The 23,029-nt window shown below is 33.8% G+C and overlaps 2 protein-coding genes across 2 annotated transcripts; both read left to right on the top strand.

Moving 5' to 3' along the window:
- Nucleotides 1–16,249: 16,249 nt before the first annotated feature.
- LOC120146899 (protein REVEILLE 8-like) lies at nt 16,250–21,816 on the top strand. The gene is given in 10 exon segments (XM_039160376.1): nt 16,250–16,489; nt 16,982–17,039; nt 17,143–17,266; nt 17,353–17,511; nt 17,617–17,622; nt 17,625–17,741; nt 17,826–17,935; nt 20,281–20,340; nt 20,550–20,588; nt 20,781–21,816. Coding segments are annotated over 10 exon segments (870 nt in total). The 5' UTR covers nt 16,250–16,313; the 3' UTR covers nt 20,802–21,816.
- On the top strand, nt 21,809–22,711 carry LOC120146900 (glutathione S-transferase U8-like). Its single transcript, XM_039160377.1, has 2 exons — nt 21,809–22,138; nt 22,224–22,711. Exons 1-2 carry the CDS (start codon nt 21,824–21,826, stop codon nt 22,590–22,592), a joined length of 684 nt encoding a protein of 227 aa, XP_039016308.1. The 5' UTR covers nt 21,809–21,823; the 3' UTR covers nt 22,593–22,711.
- Nucleotides 22,712–23,029: the final 318 nt, after the last annotated feature.

Genomic DNA, 23,029 nt, shown 5'->3' with positions numbered 1-23,029 from the left:
AGAGCTTGGGATATGTTGAAGAGTGGTGCAAGAACCTCCCCTCCCCGAAAAGCAAAGTCAAGAGAATCTGGTTCTTAGGTAAGCTAAAGATGTTTTTGGGGAGGTAACACACTCTAACTTTTCCTTCCTACTTATATGTCATTTACATGGGTTTTGTTTTCTTGTATAGGGATGGTGAAGCATGTGGGGGTTGGGAGCTTGATGATTGTTACGAATGTTTTGGATGCTAGTTTGGTGTAAAAATGGTGTATAATGATCCCTAATAACTTTCATAGGCTTTAATAATCAATATAGATCTTAAAACAAGTGTTTAGGGGTGAGTTTGAGTGTATTTCCCAAGTGAAACAGTGCATTTCTAGATTGTAGTATCGATACTGGATGAACAAGAGCGATACCGGATAAACAGAGATAAAAATTAGGCTATTTTATATGGATAGTACCGATACTGCATAGGGAACTACCGATACTACTCCTTTGAAATATACAAAGGGTAATATTTGGGTCATTTCGAAGCTAAATTTAGTGCATATACTCAAAGGAGTATTGATACTACCTGAGAGTGTATCAATACTACATGTATGATATTAAAGATATTTTAGGGGACATTTGAGGTTGTTTTTTTTTTACTGATACTCAAGAAGAATATTGATATACTAGGGAAGGTATCGATATTCATATAAAGGTACTCATACCATCGATAACCATCGTTGCTTTGACTACACTCATTAGTATTCTTATGTTATAAATTAATAACCAAAAATGAGTGTCAGGTTGTTGTTGGGCTATAAAATGGTATTATATGTACTTGTCCGGATAACTATTTTTATGGCCTAAATTTTCCTTTATTGTTTTACTTTTTCTTCTTCTTCTTATTTTCTCTAGTAGTGTCAGATACAGTCTGTCGGAGCTCCGGTGACTAGTAAAGATGGTCTTTCAAGCTTCAACATTCAAAGATGAAGGAGAACAGAATGAAACTTCCAAGTTTTTAAGTTCTCTAATCAACAATCTATGAATATTCAAAGATGAGAATAGAATGAAACTTCATTTTCAAAGTTTTTTTTTTAATGTTATTTGGGTGTGTCTTCCAACTGAAACGTGATTCTTATTTATAGTAAATCTCGTGGTTGTTCATCCAAATACAACTCTTTAAATAAATGGTTAATTGAATAGTCACATCTTTTAATAATAGTCATTATTGTTGTACCCCCATAATAATAAAATAATGTCACTGAATCCATTCAAATTCCCATTAACAAACAACCTATATCCGACAACTCATTATTCTCGTTCCTTCTTCCCAGTATAACTAAGAGACATAACTCCTCATTTATAACTCTTGATTAGTATTTCACCTATAACTTTTTAGAACATTCGAAATAGTTAGAAATTGTTCCAACATAATGAAAAGTTGGCGTGAATGAATTTTGTTAGATTTTGAACTGCATTCTTCTTGGTTTGCCGTCATCTCTGAGGAAAATATTTGGCCCTTCTTTGTAGTACCTTATATTATGGTTAAACCTTGGAAATATGAAAAGCGGTGCTCAACCAATTTTAGTGAATAGAACAGAATTGGATTGCATGCAATCTGTAACGCTTTTTGACACTGTTATTTCTTTGTTGATGTGCATTATTTCTTGTTTCGCACGTTCATCTTCAGACCAGTGATCTTACGGCTGATGGATCCGCTGCTGATGCGGAAGCTCAATCAAACGACGAAGACGACAATGAATTGGACATATATGAATTCAAGGTGCTATGTTCCCGTTGCATAATGTCTGCCATGGATTTTTGCCTCATCCTCCATAGAATATTTTTCTTATAAGACAAGATTTAGGTTTGTACAGGTGGTAAGTCTCTATCCTGAATTTTAAATTTTTTATATCAATTATTTATTTTATAATATTTATCTTCAAATTTTATTTATTTTATTTCATATGAATTTTTTATTAATATATATAGGTTTATTTTTAAAAATGTTTTTATTCGCAATAGTAAGAAATAAATTCAACAGTAGCATAGGAAAACTTGGAAACAAACAAGTGCAGTTTACGACACTCAATGATGCAAAACCGACAGAAAGAAAAAAGAAATATTCAACGGCTCATTTAACAAGAACGAGTTCCGGTTCCACTAATAGAAAGCAGCCCCTACAGAACAGTTCTCAATGTCTGAATGTCGTGTACGAACTGATCCATGTTATTTTGAGGGTCGAATTTTAAAATATTTTTTTAATAATTATGTACATTAATAATATACAATTTTTATATGAATAAAATATAAATAAAATTTTAAAATAAATATAATTAATAAAAATAAAATAATTAATAGAAGAAAATACGATTTTTAAAGTATATTGTCTACCCTGAATAAAGGTGCATCCGTTGTTTTCTCATCGATTTAGCGACATAGGTATCACATAATAGCTCCAAATTCATAGGCCCTGTGTTTTGCCTTTGTTTTTGCACGAGAGCACCCATGCGCTGGGCCAGACCACAAAGAAACTTTTACTTTAAATTTTGGATTTGATTTCATTCCATCAAATAATATTTATATATTGTTATAATTAAATTTAAATTATTTTATAAATTTTTATTTAATCCATTTGATATCAGAAAAATTCCATCCAAAGACAGGTTTACTTGTTAATTTTCGTGGCTATAGAAACATTTTATTTCGTACGGTTAAGAGAAAACAAATCATGAATTAACTATTAATTGATCTAATAAGATGAGATGTTAGATCTCTAAAGTAAAATTAAAAATTTAAATTTTGATATTTAAGAATGAAGCAAAGTGGATAAAGAGAGTTGTTCTTATCATGAATCTTTACAAATTTAATCTGAAATAATCGATTAATAAATCATATATCAATTATTAAAAATAATCAAAGGTAAAATCAGTCAAGGACACAATTTATATTTGTCGGTTGAATGAAAAAAGTTTGTTCCCCTTCAATGGTGACAAATGCTGTTGAAAAATCATAGTAGTTTCTTGATACAACTCATATTATATATATAAGCACAAATATATTTCAATTACATACTATTACTACTTTTTTTTAAAAAAATATTACTAACTTTTAAAAGGTTAATTTTTTATATTCTTAAATGTAATTCTATTAGAAGTGATTTTAACTAATAATATATCATTTATTAAAAAAACTAATAATACATCATATATCAAAGTAGATAGTCGAATATGTACCAAAAAAAGTAGATAGTCGAAAACGTTATTTTATATAATAATATCATTAATTTAGTTAAAAAATTATTGAAGTGGGAATCATATTGTGATACTCATGTGTGAAATCGAAATCATATCGTCACTACAAGATCACTATGGGATCATATACGCGCATTGTTCTTCAATACGAATTACGATTTTATAAATTATAAAATTTATTTTTTGAAGCAATCAATCAAACTTTTGAGTAGTACATATCAATTATATCGAATAAAATTTGATTAATTCGATCTATTTTTAAATTAATAGAAATTTATTATTACATAATTTTTCTGTTTGCAATAACAGTAGTCATTCCATTAAAAAACATTTTTTAAAGGGGTTTTGTATGAATTTAAGGGAACAACTCATAAAAAATGACATCGGAAGGCCTTCGCTAAAAAACCATATTAAAATTAAATTAAAGAAAAGAGTGCATCTTACCAAGTCAAACATACAATCAATCGAACAGTTTGTATTAGAAGTGTTCAAACTTCGATTTTAACCAAATTAACCATAGGACCGAAGGTTTTTATATGCTAAGACTAAGTAGTATAAAATATATAATATAAATATTAATATTTAATATTTTTTGTTAATCGATTAATTTGATCAATTAACTAATTTTAAATTGAATTAACCGACAATCATAGTTTAAAAATCATTAACTGTTAACTGACCGAACTTAAAATTAACTAACTGATTAATCAAAAAAGTTTAATTCAATCGGTTAATTCGGTTAATATCAACGTGTGAATACCCTTCATGAAATGGCCTATGCATATGATGAAACTGTTTTCCAACACATATCTCAATCATTTTGGCTCATAAGGTGAAACTGTTTTTTGTATGGATTAATGGACTTACCTTTATCTGTCTTGTAATTTTCTTATTATGTGCAAATGCAATCTTTGTCTGTTTCATACCAGAATTGATCATGTAAGAAAATTAAATATTTAATCATCTTATCCAACAAAATTTTCTATTATTTATCTTATCCAATTTTTCCCCATGAATACTCTTTTTGAAGTACTTCAAAAAATAGCATAAACAAATTCATTAAAAAATATCTGTTATTGGAACTTATAATGATATAATATGTGACAATTGCACTTTGATTCTTGTCCCCACATGTTCCCAAGTTGTCTCTAAAATATTTTCTTATATTTGGAAATAAATAAGGGAGGAAAAGTAAACAGAACACCAATTATTTGAGGATCACTAAAGCTTATGTTTCATCCATCCATGGCATTTCTTCCATGGCAGCAAAACAGCAAAACCAGAGATGATGGTTGATTCTATATTCATTGCTGCTCATTTTTTAACAAGCTGAAGCATTAACCATTGACAAATGGACCATTTTTTATACCAAATTTTGTCTGATAAAGAAGAAAGGTGCAGCAAAAAAAAATGCATGAAAGGGTAAAAAGAAGCTTAAACCAGCCGATTTCTAGGCAAGTTTTATCTGGTTTTTCTGAAGCTGCATGTCTTCTGAAGCAACCACCTCCTTTCTCTGCAATCTTCTTCTACTTTTGATGCTACTCTTAAAACAGACTCCATTATAATGGACAGGATTTTAACCTTGAGCTGCCCTCTTTTTGGAGGCACCCTTTTTTGCCCTAGCTCACCTTTTGCCTTTTCCATAGCCATTGCGTGCAAGTTAAAGACTTGAACAAGTTTCAGAGCAAAGAAGGCGAATTAAGCTACAAGTTTGGCAAATTGTGAATGCAAGATGGAGCCTGAGGGTGTTTTATATAATGAGGGGTCATTTGCTTGTTTCCCTTCCTTTTTCCTTTTCTCTCTTTTATCTCTGTTGGGAAAAAGGGTTGACTGGTGGGGGACAGATGACTTAGCTTTCTACTTGATTCTCCGGATAAATTACCTGCAGTCAAATGACCATGATTCGAGGTTAATCTAGTTCAGCCCATAATTTGTCAGTTATAAAAATTACTTTCATGGTTGATTTTATCAACCCTGCAGTCACACATTCATGCATAAATCACTGGGAATGGAATTATAATTGCTTTTCAGCTTCATGCATAGAATCACTGGGAATGGAATTATAATTGCTTTTCAGCTTTGAGGATCCGCTCGGAATTAAAATGATACTATTAGAAAAAGGGGCAAAGTCCACACGTTCACAATGTCTCTTGATTCCTATTATTTGGGACATCTTGTCTACCTTGAAATGACTTATGAAAGACCTGTTGGTTGGCAAGATGCCAAACCAGATTGTAGCTGTCGTTCAAAGACAACAATAGGTGGAAACTACATAGGACTAAAACCAGATTCGGGTCTTGGTTCCAATTTCATGTCATAGCGGAAAACACACGGAACAGACCAAGAAAGTCGCATGATAAAGCCTTCACCATGCCAGTTTTTAGTAATGGTTGCTGGAATTTTCTTCCATTTTATTCCGAGTTATTGACTAACATGAATTCTTCATCGCCCCTAGGCTACCCTACTATATCATCCTGTTTGATATCTCCTGCAACTGCTGTTTGTAAACCTATAGCAGGTTGTGACTGTCCGTGAACCGAATTATTGTTTCCATCAGTTCAACAGTAAACCATTGAAAGAAGAAATCTTTCACTGCCATTCGAGATTAAAGTGTTCGATTCCTTCAGGAAATCTCAAACAAAGCCCGCGGAGAACTCGTTTCTGCTACATTACTTCCTCAACCATGTCAAAACAATGCAATATAGCCCGCAACCGTTCTGCATGCAGAACCATGGCAACAAAAAGGATGAGGAAAGATGAAAGAAAAGAAGTGTTTGTGGAGTAAAAGGAATGAGACTATTATAATTGCCCCTACTAAAGTAATCCTGGACTGGTCCACAACGAACCTCTCTGTTCTTTTTATGGGATCAACCTCTTCAGACAAGGGATAGTTTGATTGTTTAGGGTTCCAACTAACATAATGTTGTGGGAGAAAACCCCGAGAAAATGGGCTTTTTGCTTTGCTTCTTGAAATTTGACCATGCCTTATCCCAGTTAGTGGAGAATTTATCACCTGAGATATGTTCAAGAATAACTGTATCGAAAGGGCAATGTAAATAATCGAGTAGGTAAATCATAAAAAGGCATCATAACAGCATAGTGTAGTTATAATCATTTTTCGTGAATCATACTTGCATATATGAACTAGTCCTAATTCAATGGAAATCCAGCAATCTAGCTAACATGTGATGAACACTGCAATCTGCTGCAACATCAGCCACACCATCTAAAAGTCATGGCCAACTAGCTACGCAAGTAATGAGCTAGGCATGGACACTGCAAGGTAAACCAGTTTGTGTCTGGTGCAAGCATAATTGCTTGAAGGAAGGATTGATTCCCATCTATGCTAATATGCCGATGCATACACATCATAACAGTGAGGAGGATCGATAAGGCCAAAGAACAATTTACAGTCCGACAACTCTTACAGAAGCAGAACAAGAGAGAGTCTTGAATGAAGGGCAGTTAGCATATACTATAACATTTCGTCTCCATAGTTGGAATCAGTTTCTTAGTTCTAAAAAGTAGTCATTTATGCATAGCCAAGAGTATTAATTTACTGATCTTTAGATGTGCTTTACTTAAAAACCAGACGAAAAGTAAGCACATTAGGATTCAATATTCAATTTCTAAATTAGCTCATCTGGGAAATAATCCCCAGCAATCATGGATTCAAACACTGTTATTTTCAACCGGTACAGCTTATGTTGAAAACTCAGAAAAGCTTAGAACACTAACAAAACCCAGATTATGACATGAAAACCAATGAAACCTTAACAAGACAGGCAATTCAACAAAAAGGCAATGAAATGGTAAAATACCCTTTTGAGATTTAAGTGAAAATATTGTAGAGATGATGGATTCATTTACGTTCGTGAACGTTCGGTTATGTTCGTTCGATTATATTCGTTTATGTTCGTTCGTTTATGTTCATTCATTTATGTTTAACCAATCTTCTTAAATCAATTTTGGTGACCAATTTGTAAGTATCTTAAAAATATTAATTAATCTGATATTCTGATAACCAACTTCATAATTAACCCAATTTTATTTGGAAACCCAACAATATTAACATGGATTAGTTCTTTTTGAACGATCCATAAGCTGCATACCCACACCGTCAACATCCTGCGTCGAAACCCTATGTGACTGCGCCACCAGCTAATTATTCGATGAGCAAAGAGGAGTCCCAGAAACCGGTTTGCTTTCGAACCAAGTCCAAAGGTGATGGATTCGGAAGGGATGTTAAGTATTAAGCATCGTTTCTTCTACTCAAAATCTTCTTTAATTTCATATAATGGAGTATTCGAATTTATAAGTAAATAGTGATCAACCAGCACTCAAGCCAGTTTACTTTGAACTCAAGAACCCATAATGGTGAGGCCTTATTCCATAGGTTGAGAAGTTCTTTAACGCGTTTCATCAAATAATTTGTGTGCCATCTAGATATGGAAGTTAGCCAGCCGAGAAAGAATGGTTTTTGAATATGATGTATGAGTTGTGTGAACAATAAACCAACCTACTTCTCTCATCACCCAATTTTCAACTTCTACATATCATGAAGCTAAGGACATGTTTGTTTGATCCCAAGGATTAAGGTCGGCAATCACATGAAACACAATCTGTGTTCATCTCGACTGTAGTTGAAGGAGAGAGGAAGAAAGAAAGTGGAGGAACGTTATGCAATCCTACATCAATAGCAAACAAGCAGCTCGGGGTTGGTAACTTATATAAAAGAAGATGGGGGAGAATAGGTTTAAGCATCTTTGTGCTTGGGGCAATGTCGAGCTTGAATCGAGCTCAGAATCGAGCTTGAATCGAGTTCGAGTCTCGAGTTTTAATCGAGCTCTTAATTTTTTTTGAGTTCGAGCCTTTTCAAGTTCGAGTCGAGTTTCAATATTATTTTGAGTTCAAGTAGAGCTTGATAATTTTAAGCTCGCGAGTTTTCGAGTCGAGTTGACTTTAAAAGTTTTCGAGTTGAGTCGAGCTCAGCAATACTCGAGCTCAACTCGGCTCATTTACACCCCTAGGTAGGGTCTCCAACGTTTATGTCTGTTTATGTTCGTGTTCATTTATGTTCGTATTTGTTTATGTTCGTGTTCGTTTATTTATTAAATGAACGAACATGAACAAGTTATATTCCTTAATAAACGAACATGAACAAAAAAAAATTTGTTCGTTTATGTTCGTGTTCGTTTATGTTCGTTTATTTATTAAATGAACGAATATGAACATACCTCCGTTCGTGTGCGTTCGGTTCGTTTACAGGCCTATATTTTTTTAACTCCTTAAATATAACATTTTAAGCATGCGTTAAGTGATTAAAGATAAGACTAATACACATATGTCATCTTTGTAACTTAATTGGTCTTATGCTCGTGCAAATACGTCATGCACTACGTGTATTTATTCTTTTAGGTTTTAACTCACCCTATAAAAGTTTTGATCGAGTTCTATCATATCATCAGATGATGCTTCTTACAAAAAGCGTTTTCCATGTGACTTGTCTTCCCCTACATGGAATAAAATGGTGTCAATTTGAAAAATAATATCAATGGATATTAATTTTTATATTACTTTTTTGGGTTATATTTGGGTAGAAAATACTGATCTTATATATAGAAATATTTAATAAATTATTATAAATGAAATAAATAAATTTATAAATTTAGTATTTGATTTTTAAATGTATATATTTATATTACTATAAATTTAACAACAAAGCGCAGTAATGATTAAACGATGTTGAAATAATTTTTTTAGTAATATTAATTTTTTTAATTATTTATAAAACTATCAGTAAATTTTATCAAATTATAATAAAATGATCATTAAACTTATTTAATTGATAGAAAATTGTTCTTGGACTTATCAGAATTTATCACTATTTTTAAACATATGATGATCATTTTGTAACAATTTGATAAATTTAAAATTATTTTATAAGTTTAAAATGTTAATGATAAAAATATCATTTTAACATAATTAATGACTATATATTATTCTAAATTAAACATAAAGGAAGATAATATATTTAGATATGTATGATATATTATCCTAATAAACTTTAAATTGGAAAAATCTTGCCTATTGAAGCCGTGATTAAGGCAAGCGAAGCTAGGAAGCTTAGCCAAGTGAGCCGCGCCCCGACCTTATGTAAAATGGTCGCCAGATTGGGCGGGCCTAACACACAGCATATGGATGGACTTCCCCGTTTGTTAAACTGGATCATAGTTCTTCCACGTGTCATAACATCTCTTGCCTCATAAAGCTGTGTGGCCCAGATTCGTAATACAAATGGTTTAAATGTTGAAAGAGAATATAAATAGGAATCACTAATGAAATTAAATATTATTTTTCTAAAAATTTTGAGTTTGAGTGATTATGTTTATAAATTGTGCGTGTTACTAATGAATGATGCCCCTCAAGGTTAACACAATATTATTAAAGGTCATATATCCGAAGTTCAAAGATAGACAAGGTAATATCGTTCTTCTCAATGAAAACTTTGAACATAATATATAAGAGAAAACAATAGAGTGAAAAAGGTTTTTTTGGAGGATATAAACATTGAGAGAAGGTTTGTATTTACAGGTTGGTCTCCAAACATGAATCAGGTCAAGCTATAAACCCATCTAGAATTTCGACAGTAATAAACATTCATTACAGCTGATAGAATTATCTGTTGTGACAGCTAAATGATACAAATGAATCTATACATGAAACAGTCTGGATTCATACTCCAAAAATTCCGGTTGATAGTTAACTATTACAATGAATATAATCTCGTAAATAAGGTTGTTATAATTATGAATTTTATTCAATTGAAATCGGATTACAACTACATAAGATCTATTTACATTACAGTTACTAGGCCTAATAATTAGAGAAAAAAATATCATGTTCAGTTTTACAGATTTTTTTTTAAAAAGTATTATGTGTGCGATACGTGTAGAAGACATGCAATTCCATGAACATGAATTGAGTCAATCGAACAACGACAATGATAGTATGTGCATGTAAGGGACTAGTCTTACCACATTCAAGAAGTAAAGGAATAAGTTTCCATATATAAATCTTTCCGAAGGTAATTTCCTTCCAAATGCGGGATACATTTCTTAAAAGTTTGTTGAAATATGTTTCGATATAACAAATTTAAAGGCAAAATGTTTTTGGACTTGAATTGAATTTATTCAAAGTTTTCAAAAGGTTTCAAAAATAATTCAAGTTCATTAAAATCGAATTTGAGCAAGAAAAACCAGATTGCCCAGAGGGAACAGATTCCTCCCCAGGGGGTATCGATTCCCCGGGAACAGATTCCCCCCAGGGGTATCGATTCCCCGGGTACAGATTCTCCCTGCATGGTTTGGCTCTGAGAAATAACAGATTACTCAGAGAGAACCGATTCCCCCTTGAGGGAACCGATTCCCTCACTGTTCATCAGCCCAACGGTCATAATATTTGAATATTATGAAGGGGTATCAATTCCCTATGAAGGGGTACCGATTCCCCCCATTCTGGGCAGCCTATTTTTGTAGAAATACCATTCCCAAACGGCTCCAAAACATCCCCAACGGCTAGATATGACTTCAAACACATTCCAAGCTATAAATACAAGCTAAGGACACTTGAAGAAGGAAGAGAACAACTATCCAAGCAATCAAACACAAGAGAAGAGTTTTTCATTCTTATGTCATCTTTCTCTTGTATATAATTTGTTATTGTGAGCTCAATCTTGTAAACACCTACCATAGAGAGGTTTTCTTGTTTACTTATTTTATCCTTTTATAAAGGAGAAAGGTTCTAGCTAATCCCGTGTAAAAGCTAGGGAAAGGTTCTAGTTTAGCCCGGAAAAACTAGGGAGTTGTAAGGTTATCTCTTTGTCCTTAAAAGAAAGAAAAAATTAGTGAATTTGTTGGAAAATCCTTGGTGAGGAGCTAAGGTAGTGGATGTAGACTTTGGTTGATTTGAGCTTCCGAAAATCCCAACAATTGGCATCAGAGCCTAACTTGTTAAGAAGGTTTAACCACCTTGATACGATCCTAGAAGAAGCTCTACCAATTCCCTACACAACCGAGAAGATGGCTTCCACCTCCAGCTCGTTCCACATGGAAGACTCCCTACCAACTGACAAACCTCCATACTTCAATGGAGTCAACTATCATCATTGGAAGAAATTAATGAAGGTATTCATCCAATCCAATGATCTTGATGTATGGGAGATAATCGAGAATGGCTACTCTTCTCCAAAGAAGAAGGAGAAGAAGCGGAGTGACAAAGAACAGAAGAAAGCTCAACTTAATGCCAAGGCCATGCACATGTTGTTTTGTGCATTTGGTCCTGAAATCTATGAAGGGGTTTCTTCATGTTCAAGTGCCAAGGAGCTTTGGAATAAGCTCGAGGAAATTCATGGAAACAAGAAAGAAGAACCAACAAAGGTGGTGTCTCTAATGGCTTATGAAGAGCCCGAGGTATCTTCTAACTCAAAGGAATTTAATTCATATACGTTTGATGAGTTACAAGATGCTTTTAATAGGTTATATTCGGAGTTTGAGACCATAAACTCCAAATATAAGAAAATGATTTCAAAATTTAAAATTGAAAACGATTTCCTTTTGAAAACAAAAATAGATTTTGAAAGCCAAAATGAAATTTTGAAAAAGGATTTTGAGCTTTCAAAAATAAAAATTGATAGTTTTGAAAAACAAAATTTTGATTTAAAAGTTAAGCTTGAATGGTTAACAAAAGAAAAAGAAATCATTTTAAATAATTCATTTAGTTCAATAATTACAATATGCTCACATTGTCATTATCATGGTCATTTGGAACATACTTGTCCTTTGAAGAAAGGAAAACATTTTAAAATTAGGCAAGTATGGGTTCCGAAATGAACAAGGGGCATTGAAACTAACGTCCAAGGATCCAAAGCAATTTGTATACCAAAATCTACTTAAATGTCTCTTGTAGGTGTGTGGGAGCAATGATGATGAGAAAGATGATATTCAAGATGCTCTAGCCACACATGAAAAAGGAATGTGTAACCTCTAAGCTTAATGCTTTTAATTTTGGTTATTTGGTTGCTCATTTGATTTTAAGCATGCATGAGTTTTGTTTTTAAATGATTATGCATCATTGTTTTAATCTTATGTATGTTGAAAAGATGATTATGAACATTTTAAAGTTATATTAATTTTTAAGAATTTTTAGTTCATCATAATAAAATTTTGGTCAAATTGGTTTTAATGCAATTGATATCTCTAACAATTGATATCAATTTTTCAAATACTTTGATTTTATAAATTTTAAAATTTTTGACATAAATTTGAATGTTTATGCATGTGGTTTAAATGAAAATGATATCTCTCTAACAATTGATATCAAAATTTTCAAATGCATGACATTTTTGGAAAACTTTATGCATATGCACTTAATTTTAACAATTGGTATTGATATCAAATTTCAACAATTGGTATTGCATAAAGTATTTTAGTCTTGGATATATTGAATTTCATGTGCTACTAACATGTTTGTTATTCTTTGTTGAAATTCAATTTTGTTTAAGTGTCTTGTTCTTAAAGCTAAATTTTATTTGGAATGCATTTATTGAGGGGGAGTTTTTGATTTTTCAAATAAATTTTTAAATGTCAAATTTACCACTTACTCTCCAATGTTATTTTAGAACTTTAAAAGATTGAATTATTTTTGATATAACAAAAGGGGAGAAGTTTGGTTGTTTTAAAAAAATTCAATTTCTTAATGAAAAAGGGGAGCTTAACATTTTCATATATTTTCAACAATTGATATCTTTTTCATTAAACATTTTATTAAGGGGGAGTTTTGCCAAAAACAATTTTTTAAATGTTTTGTTATATCAAAAAGGGGAGATTGTTGAAATATGTTTCGATATAACAAATTTAAAGGCAAAATTTTTTTGGACTTGAATTGAATTTATTCAAAGTTTTCAAAAGGTTTCAAAAATAATTCAAGTTCATTAAAATCGGATTTGAGCAAGAAAAACCAGATTGCCCAGAGGGAACAGATTCCCCCCAGGGGGTATCGATTCCCCAAGAACAGATTCCCCCAGGGGTATCTATTCCCCGGGTACATATTACCCCTGCATGGTTTGGCTCCGAGAAATAACAGATTACTCGGAGGGAACCGATTCCCCCTTGAGGGTACCGATTCCCTCACTGTTCATCAGCCCAACGGTCATAATATTTGAATATTATGAGGGGTATCGATTCCCTATGAAGGGGTACCGATTCCCTCCATTCTGGGTAGCCTATTTTTGCAGAAAAATCATTCCCAAACGGCTCCAAAACATCCCCAACGGCTAGATATGACTTTAAACACATTTCAAGCTAGAAATACAAGCTAAGGACACTTGAAGAAGGAACAGAACAACTATCCAAGTAATCAAACACAAGAGAAGAGTTTTTCATTCTTATTTCATCTTTCTCTTGTATATATTTTGTTCTTGTGAGCTCAATCTTGTAAACACCTACCTCAGAGAGGTTTTCTTGTTTACTTATTTTATCCTTTTGTAAAGGGGAAAGGTTCTAGCTAATCCCGTGTAAAAGCTAGGGAAAGGTTCTAATTTAGCCCGGAAAAACTAGGGAGTTGTAAGGTTATATCTTTGTCCTCAAAAGAAAGAACAAATTAGTGAATTTGTTGGAAAATCCTTGGTGAGGAGCTAAGGTAGTGGATGTAGACTTTGGTTGAGAAAGTCGAACCACTCTAAATCGCTGTGCAATTTTCTATCTTTCAATCTCCTTACTCCCCAAACACAAAACCGTTCCGACCCCTCTTTGCAAACCGTTCCGGTTGTCGATTCGAGCTTTCGAAAATCCCAACAAAGTTTAAAGCATTACTAACAAAGTGCTATGTCTCTATGAAGAGGTAGAACAAAGAAAAGTAATGTGGAGTGGTTTCATTGAGGTTGCATCTCGTTTCTCAATTTTGCTTGAGAGGTTATGTAGGGATTCAATAGTGTGTATCAATTGTAGGATTATAATAGCTACTTGTACGCTGATATGTTAAATAAATACGATCATGTGATAATGATTTAGTTCTGGTAGGTTATATGGGTCTGTTACAGGTTGGTCAACGAGTCACAACTTCTCTAGATTAAAATATTCAAGATCATTTCTTCAAAGACATTTCATTTATTTCTTTTGAATGCTCTTAATCACCATAGATTCAAAAATACTTTAGAGTTCTGGTTGCTAAGAACAATAAAATTATGTCAAAAATATCATTGACGAAATACAACAATATATAATTAATAATTTAAATTACTAAACTCAAAATCTAATTAATTAACAAATCATCCAACTAATACCCAATTCACTTAATCTATATTTAATTTATCCAAATTAAATGAATTTGATTAATTAAATAACCAGGCTGAACTTTAAAAGTTTAAAGTATTTGATCTAATCACAAAATTAATAATATAATTTATGAGTTTATATAAATTTAAAAAATATTTTTTATTATACAAATCAAGTGACTTTAGTAATTAAAGAGATAATTGTTATTTTGAAGGTCTCGAATTCAACCATAATATATGTAAGGGTGTTTGAAAAAATATTTTTTTTTATTGTTGAAATAATTTTATTTATTAAAAAAGAACCGAACAAAAACCAACACAGTTTCAATCCTCGTGTAAAATTTTTTAACATATATTTTATAAAAATATAAAATATTTTTATAAAAAAAAGGGGACAATGGGACATACACACAAAATATTGGGTGTTATTTAGTGGAAGAGAATGATTGGGCCGTAGCTTTCATAAATCTACAGTACGTAGTAGGACTCACCTTCTTCCCAGTTTTAAAACTTCTCAAACATCGGCGGCGCGCCTGTTTGCGCTACCAATTCAATCCATTCCTCTACTTCTTTCTCCACGGGAAATACAGTGTGGCCTATTTCAGATTCAATTTTTTAAATAAATTATTAAATAGATTTTTATTATTTATGATTTTATATATAGAATCCATGGGTTGGGTTTGATCGAATGATATAATTAAATTCTTTTAATAATATATAACTTAATCTAGTCATATTTAATATGTATAATATTAGTTTTTTAATTAAAATAAATCATGGAGTATGTCTAATGAGTAATGATAGAATAATGTTTTAAATTTTAATTGTATTTGTAAATCGAAGAATATCAAAAATAAAAAATCAAAATGAATAAGTAAAAACTTAATATTTATAAACAAGTTGGTTTAAAATTAGAAAAGATGAAAATGAAGAGTAATTGAATTAAGTTATTTAAACTATTATCTTTCATGAATAATTAAATTAAATTAAAATCCACATAAATTTAAAACTGTTGTGATGATTGAGTATATGTTTTATTTAGAATTAAATGAATATGAATATTTATCGTTTGGTGTAGGATTGTAAATGAGATGAAGCAGATCATGAGTTATATGAGTTCGATTTGGTCAAAGTTCGATTGAGTTCTTAACGAGTCAAAATAATTTACTTAATGTCTGACTCGAAAAGCTTTCTAGTAAATAAAAAATAATATTATTTTTTAACTTTTAAAATTAACTTATTGACAATATTAACGTTTATATATTGTTTTTTTAAAATACAATATAAATATTTTATGTACTTAAGGTTCATATTTGAATTCGAATTCGAGTTTGAACCGTATTCGAGTTTAAGCTTAAATTAAACCAAGTCTAGGGATGTTTTGAATTTAAATTTTTTCAAATTTAAATCGAGTTTAATATTTGATTTCAAGTAGTGTTTGAAAATTTTAAATATGTGAGCTTTCGAGTATTGTGGAACTTAATTTTTGAATGAGGAATAATTAGGGAGACATCCGGTGAGTATTGGATTAAAGAGTGCATATGGTGGATGAGACCCACGCAGGAAAGAAATCTCTCAAATGTCATTGTGGATAAGGACCATAAACTAAAACCGCGGGGACGATTAATTGAAAGGTTCATAGATGAGTCACCACACGTATTCTTCTGCTCAGCCAGCCAACTTCTCTCTCGGAAAGTCAGACATCACTCATTGTCTCTTTGTTCGGTAGCAAAAACCAGACACAAGCAAAGCAAAAACACATGAACTCATCCCCCAATCCTCCACAACCGCCTCCTCTTCTTCCTCCGCCTCAGTCCTCCACGTCCACCACCGCTGATGGATCCGGCAAGAAAATTAGGAAACCTTACACCATTACCAAGTCACGTGAGAGCTGGACTGAAGAAGAACACGACAAGTTCCTTGAAGCTCTTCAACTGTATGTTTTTTCTCCAAAGATGAAAACTTTTTTTCTTTAATAAAAACCCTGAATTACAAGTGTCCAATACTTTGATTTCTCCTTGGTTTTAGGGAATTTGCCTTTCTTTATGTTGGTTCTTAGTTCCAATGCTTCTGTTTTTGCTAGTAGAGAACTAAGAAAATCTTGATCGACTTTTCCTTGTTTCAACTGTGAAGTGGAAGTTTTGTTCGGAGAAATTGATGATGTAAACTTGGTCTTCAATTCAAGTTGTTTTGGAGCTCAATTTTGGTACAAGACTTTAACTAATCATAATTTTTTAACCTTCCTTGTCAGCTTTGTTGTGTTGAACGTCGTACGAGTATGCCAATGACAATACATTTACTTCCCTTTTTTTTGCCCCCTTCGTGTTTATTAGCAATATGAGCTATAAGGAATAATATTGTTCTATGATAGACAAAAAACATTCATGTTAGCCTGTTAAATAGTTTTCTATCTTTCTTGCTGACTTAGGTTTGATCGCGACTGGAAAAAAATTGAAGATTTTGTCGGTTCAAAGACAGTTATCCAGGTTTAACGATAAGGATTTGATGTTTTGTCATTGATCTAAGCTTTTCAATCTTTAGTTTCAGTTTGCATATTTTGTTTCAAATGGATATTTGCTGTCTTTACAGATTCGAAGTCATGCCCAGAAATACTTTTTGAAGGTTCAAAAGAATGGGACAATTGCACATGTGCCGCCTCCTCGTCCCAAGCGCAAAGCTGCTCACCCTTACCCTCAAAAGGCCTCTAAAAATGGTTTGATTTTAGAACTGGATTGTGATGATATTTTTGAATGAATTCTTGGGGGATAATTACATTTTGACATGCTCGTATAATACCAGTTTTATTGCCATTACAAGCATCCATGGGTTTTCCTTCTCCAATAAATGCCATTCCACCTGGATATGGTCCCTGGGATGAAGCTTCCACGCTAGTAAACACTGCCTCAAGCAAAATCATGCCACCCCAAGATGAATTTGCAAGTCTTAGAGGAGCAGAAGGCATGAATTCTTCTCTATGTTGGTTCCTTTTTTTATAATAGCAGTAGACTAGATGTCCTACAGGAAACTTTCCAACATTTCTTATGCATAACGTTACTGATTCAGCTGATATTGATCAAAGGGCGTAGCAAGGATTAGTAACAGTGATGTTAGTGGCATTGGAAGCTCTAGCCGGACAATACCTAATTCCGATGTGCCAAATCAAGGGAAACAAGCATCCATGCTTCACGGTAATTGTATTGACTATAATCAATTGTTTTCTTCAGTTACTTTGTACTTGATGGTATTTGGCCAACTTTGACTTCGTTTTGCAGGTATACCTGATTTTGCTGAAGTTTATAGCTTCATTGGGAGTGTCTTTGATCCTGACACCGGGGGGCACGTGCAGAAACTCAAAGAAATGGATCCCATAAATTTTGAAACTGTAAGTCAAGACTGCACCCTTTTTTGGTTTAAACATTTCATAATTAATTAGAATTCATTGAGTGGGCTCAGTGGTAAAAGAGAATGTTGTTCTCGTTAGAAGACCCCAGTGTTTTAAAAAGCGTGCCTGAGGCACTAGGCGAGGCGTTTAGAAGAAAGCCTCCGACCACCAAGGCGGCGGCGAGTACATGAGGCGATGCTTTTAGCGATTCACGTACAATGACCCATTTATGTTCTGAGGAGACAGTATTAGGTGGAGTTCCAGGGCAGCAGATTGTGTCGGGGGTTTGTATTGATGGGAGAGAAAGGAGTTTAAGCATGGGGTTGTCACCTCAAGAAGATGGGCGCAATGTTAAAACAAGTATGTTAGAAGTTAGTGGGCTGCCAGTTGGCAGTGATAATAGGACAAAAATAAGTGGGAAGCACGTGGGTCTGGAATCAAGAAATACAAACTTCTCGGATGATTCTGCACGTTCGGTTGACTATGGTGTTGCACATACTTCAATTAGGAAATCCAACCATACTGGGCCTGTTAAGTGGGTTGGGAATGAGAAGTCTATTGGGGGGCAGAATGGTGAGTTGCAAACTGAAACGGATGATGTTTTGATCCAGTGGCAGTCTGTAGGGCCGAGTAGGGGTGACGGGGATCATGGTGTTAATACAAGTATTTCTGGAATCCAAGAGAGGGGGAAAGGTTCAGTGGAACTCAAAAGAAGCGCCTCGCGTACGTGAATCCCTCACCTCAAAGCGTCTCAAAAATTGAGGCTCTCGGGTAGCTAATCGCCTTGGAGCGCCTCGCGCCTTTTAAAACATTGGAAGACCCGAATTCGAGCAGTTGTGTCTACAGGATATGTGTCCGCTATCAATAGGACCTCCAGATCAAATATATATAAGCACTCTTTTATTAACCCCGCAAAGCTTAAGAATATCTTCCCAGACCTTGCTTTGGGTAACTTAGGCCAACAAATAGATTTTGAGACCAGATGATTCTTGCACCACCGGGTGCTATATCGGCTATTTATTTTTCCTCTCCAAAAATATCTCATACAAAGCTGATTGATCCTCTTCAAAGCTGGTTAAAGATAACCAACTGCATTAATCGCATTCTCCCAGCAACTGAGCTACCTTGCTACTCGGCTATATATTTTTCCTTTTACTTTCTCCAAAAGAGGAGTAAAATCTGTTTAAGACTGTTTCCTTGTGACAAGTAGCACCCCAAAGTATCTCACATGAGGTTTTCCCTCAAATTATGTAATTCTCCTAATTTCATCCTTTACCTCACTTGACATACCAGAGGAAATTTCTATATAAAAAAAACATACCAGAGGAAAAAATCTCACTTTTATCAGCTTTCAGCTGCTTCATTTTTCCTGAAGTACCTGTTTCCGACACTCATGTCTGATACTTGGATATGGGGATATGATCTCAAAGGATCCTCCAAATATATAGAAAAACTTCGAAAAATCTAACCATACCCGTGTTAAATACATACCTGTGGTCGACACTTCCACTCGAGTCTGAGTAACATAGGCTGCAATCCTGATATCAGGTAAAACTGATTTAGAACACACCAAATACTAACAACAGAATCAATAGTCCCCTTGGAAAAGACCAGAAGATCATCTGCGAAACAAAGGTGAGACAGCTTAACTTTGTAACATTTAGGATGAAATTTGAAGATTCCATTGGCTGCAGCTGCTTCCAGTAGTCGAGATAAGACATACATCGCTAACACAAACTGGTAAGGGGACAAAGGGTCCCCCTGCCTAATGCCTCTGGCACCCTTGAAACCTAGGAGTAGTTTTTAATCTAATTGACAGATTTCTCAGAACTCCATGCTTCAGGTAACTTCAAAATAAATTCCCAACTAATAGAATCGAAGGCCTTTCGCAAATCTATCTTAACAGCACATCTAGGAGACAAAGAATCTCTTCCATACCCTTTCACCAATTCTTGATCCATAAAGATATTATCAGAAATACTCTATCTTTAATGAAAGCACTTTGAGTACTTGAGATATTCTAGGAAGATACTTTGTTAACCTTTTCACCATGATTTTAGTGATGCATTTGTGCACCATGATACTTTGAATACTTGAGATTATTCAGATTATTTGTTTTGGGAACCAACAACACAATAGTACTGGTTAAAGGCATGACTAATTGTTGACGTTTGAAAGTAATATTGCACAGCTTTTACATGATTCTCCCCTACAACATCCCAAGCTGCTTTGAAGAAACAAGCAATATACCCATCAGAGCTTTATCACTCCCTTGTCCCCTAAAATTTGTTTTGTTATAAACTGTTCAAGTTACCGCATGTAATACCTTTCCTTATGCCATGCAGGTTTTGTTACTGATGAGAAATCTCACTGTTAACTTGTGTAGTCCAGATTTTGAGCCAATTGTAAGTGTTAAGTTTATGTTTATACTACACAAATTATTTCCGTTTTGAACTTATTGGCATAGGAAACTATGTGCTTTCGGGTTTTGTTTTTCTTGTTTTTCTTCTTGTCGATGTAAAAGTTTCTCCTGAGCATGCTGCTGCTTCATATGAATCTGCATATGAAAGACCGTTCTTAAATGTTTTGACTTTGATCTCCTTGATTGTTGCAGAGGAAGGTCCTGTCCTCGTACGATGTCAACAAAAACATGGTGGGAGTTGCCAAGGGAATTATTCCCCCAAACCAAATGAATGATATATTGTGTTAAGCGGTTATCATGTAGGATTTTCCGGTAAGTATGTGCCTTTAATATTTTACTTCTGCGTGCTGCAACTGGAATCGAATTTCTGTGTTCTTTTGACTCCTACCTTAAATATAAAGTCCGTACTTGGAATTGGGGCAGCATGCATTCGAGGTTTTCTAGGTGAGGGAGTTGCAGCCAGCAGCCTATAGAAAATGTTGGAAATGATGAGTTGAAGAAAGCGTTTCCACCACAGGTTTTCAAGCTCATCGACTTCCAGCGAGATCAAAACGGAATGGTTATCACCGTGTTTTTACTTATCAACCGGATAAGTTGTGTACATTCTTGTCAGGTGGGTTTGCTAGCCGTTCTTTTACGTAGTTGCTCCTGGTATGGCGTTATTATAGAAGCGGAAGTAGGAGAATTTGAAGATGTGTAATAAGGATCATAATTCTGCCATTTGAATGTAGCTAGAAGGATCCCCGTGACAAACATGATAGATTTCTTATCAATTTCTGAGACAAGTGAAATCTAGGTATATGCCACATTTTCCTACTTGGAAGCTACATTGATAGAAAAAGCAAAATTTGGACCATGATGAGTAAACATCAAAACATGATCATAAACTGAATGCCCTACATGAAAAAGGCAAAGAGAAGTAAGTAATATAAAGAAATATTGTTTTCTTTAAACGTTTTAAGTTAAAAAATTTTACGTTTATAGAATATGTATATTTTCATTATCAATAAATTATTTTTTTAAAATCTATTTTCTTTAAACTTTTTAACTGAATTGCATGTCTGGGACAAGTGATTCATCTTAATTTACTATTTCTGAGAATTGAACTCTCCATTTTCATGTTGGGTTGAATTCTCATCATGCGCATACCTAGATTTCTACACACTTCGCTCCAATCTGATCGTCACTGCTTAGATAAGCGGTGACCGAAGCGTCACTAATTATATAAAAAAGACGACTAACTCACTCTTCGCTCCTAAGAAAACTAGAACCAAAAGTGAGGAACAAGTTAAAAAGAAATATATATGCTTAGATAAGCGGTGACCGAAGCGTCACTAATTATATAAAAAAGACGACTAACTCACTCTTCGCCCCTAAGAAAAGTAGAACCAAAAGTGAGGAACAAGTAAAAATATATATATATATATATATATATATATATAAGACGGGAACAAAAAAATAGCATCATGGGTGAAGAAGTGAAGGTTTTTGGAGCTTGGGGAAGTCCTTTTAGCCGCAGGGTAGAGCTTGCTTTGCGGTTGAAAGGGGTTCCATATGAATACATAGAAGAAGATATCGTTGGGAACAAGAGCGCTTTGCTTCTGCAATACAATCCGGTTCATAAGAAAATTCCAGTTCTCCTCCATAATGGGAAACCAATTGCAGAGTCGCTTGTTATACTTGAATACATCGACGAAACTTGGAAATCCAATCCCATATTTCCAGAGGATCCTTATGATAAAGCCATGGCTCGATTCTGGACTAAGTTCGTCGATGACAAGGTATTATTTCATTATTTTTAATCCAACTTTTCCCTTTCGAACTTTCACATTTCTGGACTGAATTCTTTTTGTGGCGCAAGTGTAGTGCATTCCCGCCCTTTGGAAAGCTGCATGGAGCGCTGAGAATGAGCGAGAAAAGGCGGTGGAAGAAGCTTACGAGTGTCTGAAAACGCTTGAAACTGCATTGGATGGGAAGAGATTCTTCGGCGGAGATGTTATTGGAATGGTAGACATTGCTGCTAACTTCGTCGGCTTTTGGCTGAGTATCATTCAAGAAGCGACCGGAGTGGAGCTGTTGTCGGCTGACAAATTCCCCGACTTGTTTAAATGGACAGAAGAATTCATAGGTTGCAACATCGTTAAGGAAAATTTGCCTCCCAGAGACAAACTATTGGCCCTTTTCAAAGCTCGCTTTGCTCAAGTTATGGAACCGCAAACTAATACCTCCAAATGAGCGTTTCCACGATGATTGTTGCATGTATTTCTCTTCGTTACATCAGTTGGTTTTGTTTGTAATCTTCCAAGATTACACGTTGTCAAGTCAAGAATAAATTAACAACTTCTTAAATTAAATTAATTGATAACAGGGCATTGTAGAGCCATGCCTTGCAATACAAAAGCAGATTCAGTTGATAAACTGACAAAAAATAGTCCTGAGATCCAAAATTTAAATCAGTCGTAGTTAAAGAACACATCCTATATGCTAATGATCCGGTAGCATTAATAACTCAAATTGTAAGGAAATTGTTATAGGATAATGATAAATATATTGATCGTTCAATAAAAAAGATTTCAAAATTTTATGTTAAATTTCAAACGAGAAAAATCAAAGTTAGTGAAGAAAAAAATTAATAATGCTGAAAGATAAGAATACAAGAAGATTTACGGAAA

Source organism: Hibiscus syriacus, unplaced genomic scaffold, assembly GCF_006381635.1.
Source record: "Hibiscus syriacus cultivar Baekdansim isolate YM2019G1 unplaced genomic scaffold, ASM638163v2 tig00110931_pilon, whole genome shotgun sequence".
In the NCBI taxonomy this organism is placed as follows: Eukaryota; Viridiplantae; Streptophyta; class Magnoliopsida; order Malvales; family Malvaceae; genus Hibiscus; species Hibiscus syriacus.
This window is presented reverse-complemented; position numbering and strand designations above follow the sequence as displayed.